This window comes from Serpula lacrymans (genome assembly GCF_000218685.1).
Source record: "Serpula lacrymans var. lacrymans S7.9 unplaced genomic scaffold SERLAscaffold_15, whole genome shotgun sequence".
NCBI lineage: Eukaryota > Fungi > Basidiomycota > Agaricomycetes > Boletales > Serpulaceae > Serpula > Serpula lacrymans.
The window spans coordinates 785,292-787,329 of record NW_006763304.1 but is presented as its reverse complement, the minus strand read 5'-3'; the positions used below and the strand labels follow the sequence as shown (position 1 = coordinate 787,329).

The 2,038-nt window shown below is 49.5% G+C and overlaps 2 protein-coding genes across 2 annotated transcripts; one reads left to right on the top strand and one right to left on the bottom strand.

Annotated features, from left to right (window-relative positions):
• Positions 1-442: 442 nt before the first annotated feature.
• On the top strand, positions 443-979 carry SERLADRAFT_401422 (uncharacterized protein; the record flags this gene model as incomplete). The annotated part of the gene is made up of 1 exon (XM_007323366.1): positions 443-979. One exon carries the CDS (start codon positions 487-489, stop codon positions 655-657), a length of 171 nt encoding a protein of 56 aa, XP_007323428.1.
• Positions 980-1,457: 478 nt separating this feature from the next.
• Positions 1,458-1,828, bottom strand: SERLADRAFT_442800 (uncharacterized protein; the record flags this gene model as incomplete). Its single annotated transcript, XM_007323365.1, has 2 exons — positions 1,458-1,577; positions 1,637-1,828. The coding sequence occupies 2 exons, from the start codon at positions 1,826-1,828 to the stop codon at positions 1,458-1,460; spliced, it is 312 nt and encodes a 103-aa protein (XP_007323427.1).
• Positions 1,829-2,038: the final 210 nt, after the last annotated feature.

Sequence of the window (2,038 nt, the reverse complement as noted above, 5' to 3'; positions counted from 1 at the left end):
TCCTGGAAGGCGATCCATCCCGTATTCAACGAAATCCTCTTATCGCCGTATCACACGCCGGAGTTTCCTAATCAACCTCGTACCTCGAAACCTCCGCCGATCCAAGTTGATGGCGCAGCCGAATACGAAGCCGAAGAAATCATTGCTTCTCGGCCCACTAAACTCAAAGGGGCTAAGCTCGATTACTTTGTCCATTGGAAGGGATACCCGATCACAGAGAGGACGTGGGAACCCGACCACCATTTGAAAAATTCCCCTTCACTTATTGCCACCTTCCACCGCAAACACCCTGCCGCCCCACGTGTCATCGCCTCTGCCGCTTTACGATTTCGTCCATACGAAAATTTCACTACAACAACCGAAAAACCCCGCCTTTTCGACTGGATCACAAACCGCTTCACGGACTGCGGCGCTAAGATTCTTGGGACAAGAATATAAAAGGGGGGGGTAATGTAAGGACCGTTTTACTATTTTCTTATCTTTGTTATGTCTTGGTTCTCGAACGCTTTTTCCGTTACACCTCTGGCTCTAGGGCTAGAGGTATCCTTTGCCATCTTACTTCTCATAGCCCTCACAGGCTTTCTTAACCATCGCTACCACTTTATATCACAGATCAGAGACTGGGCATCGCTCCCAGCTAGCCAGCACACTGGGTAGGGACTGGTAGTAGACATCTCGCCAACCAGCTCCAAGCCCCAGTAAAGCCTGGTAATACTAATAAACGCCTTATCTAGAATTGTACCTCATCATGAGGATACGGTTCCTGACCACGCGTAACAATCTTCTATTATTAGTACAAGTCTCTCACCTGCTGATTAATCAAGTCAGAAGTCGTACAATAGTTACTCTCCCTTTTTCCTATTGGTTGATTAATTCCTCAGACCACTTTTCGTATATTCTCCTTTCGGTCTGAGGAACGGACAGTTCTCTATATAAAGACGTGCCTATTCATGTATAGCTCCTTAGCTTTCTATTACTGAATTTACCCGCTTTACTCCTCAACAAGAACCTTTGAAGCTTACCTCTCAAAGTCCTCGACTCGCTATATTTCTAGCGTCTGTTGACCTCAAGCTCATTGGACCCTTACTCCCTGCAAGTGCAGAAGGAGAAAGGTTTAGTTCTTGTTATAGTTTATCGTTGCCTCACATCTGTAGGCAACAAGCTATGTGATATATATGCAACAGGCCTCCAAAGATCATTGATCATCTTGGCATTTGATAGATAAGACTTCCCCTGTAGCAAAGTCTGAGGCATCAGATTCTGACCGAAACCCTTTATGTAGCTCTGGGAAGGCTAGAATAGGGGCTGTTGTTGATGCCTTTTTATCGCGCCCATCATGATTAAACACTCATCCTCCCGTTGCTTCTCCCGAATGACCTAATGCGCGATCGCGGCAGCCCAGGGTTCAATTCCCCACATCCGAAAGTTTTTCTTCTCTTTGGTGTTCTTCAATCAACTCATTTGACGACCATCTTCAAGTGTTTTTTCTTCTTTCTTTCTAAATAATTTAATGCTGCGTCCTCCCTCGCGTTCCTTTCTCGCCCCGCTCGTTTCTTCGGTGTCACCATGACGGTCGCCTTTCGTCGCTCGCAGTCCTCAAGGTTCTTCTTTTGAGTTTCCTCGAGTGCCAGCTTACGTTTGCGGCTCTCTTGCGCTGCGGCTTCCGACTTGCATCGAGACCCCTGGCAGGACCGAGCATCTGCATCCACGTCGACGATGGCCCGCCCCGCCCGCGATGAGGCGGTAGGGGTCTGGGGTAGAGATTACGGCGATCGTCCGGGGCCAGTACCAGTCGCGGGGGGCACTCTCGATGGGATGCATCCACCATCCACCGTGGGAGGAGGGGGGTTCACCCGCCTTTCCCCAACCCCAACCCCAACCGCGACCGCGACCAGAGCTGGTTCGGGTGCGATTCAAAGTGTGCGCCGTGCGCTGCCATCATGCAGTTGTGAGAATGTGAGATTGTGAGATTGTGAATGTGCGAGAATGGGGATAAGATATTGAATCACTTTTGCGCCCACCGCCAACGCGAAGGACA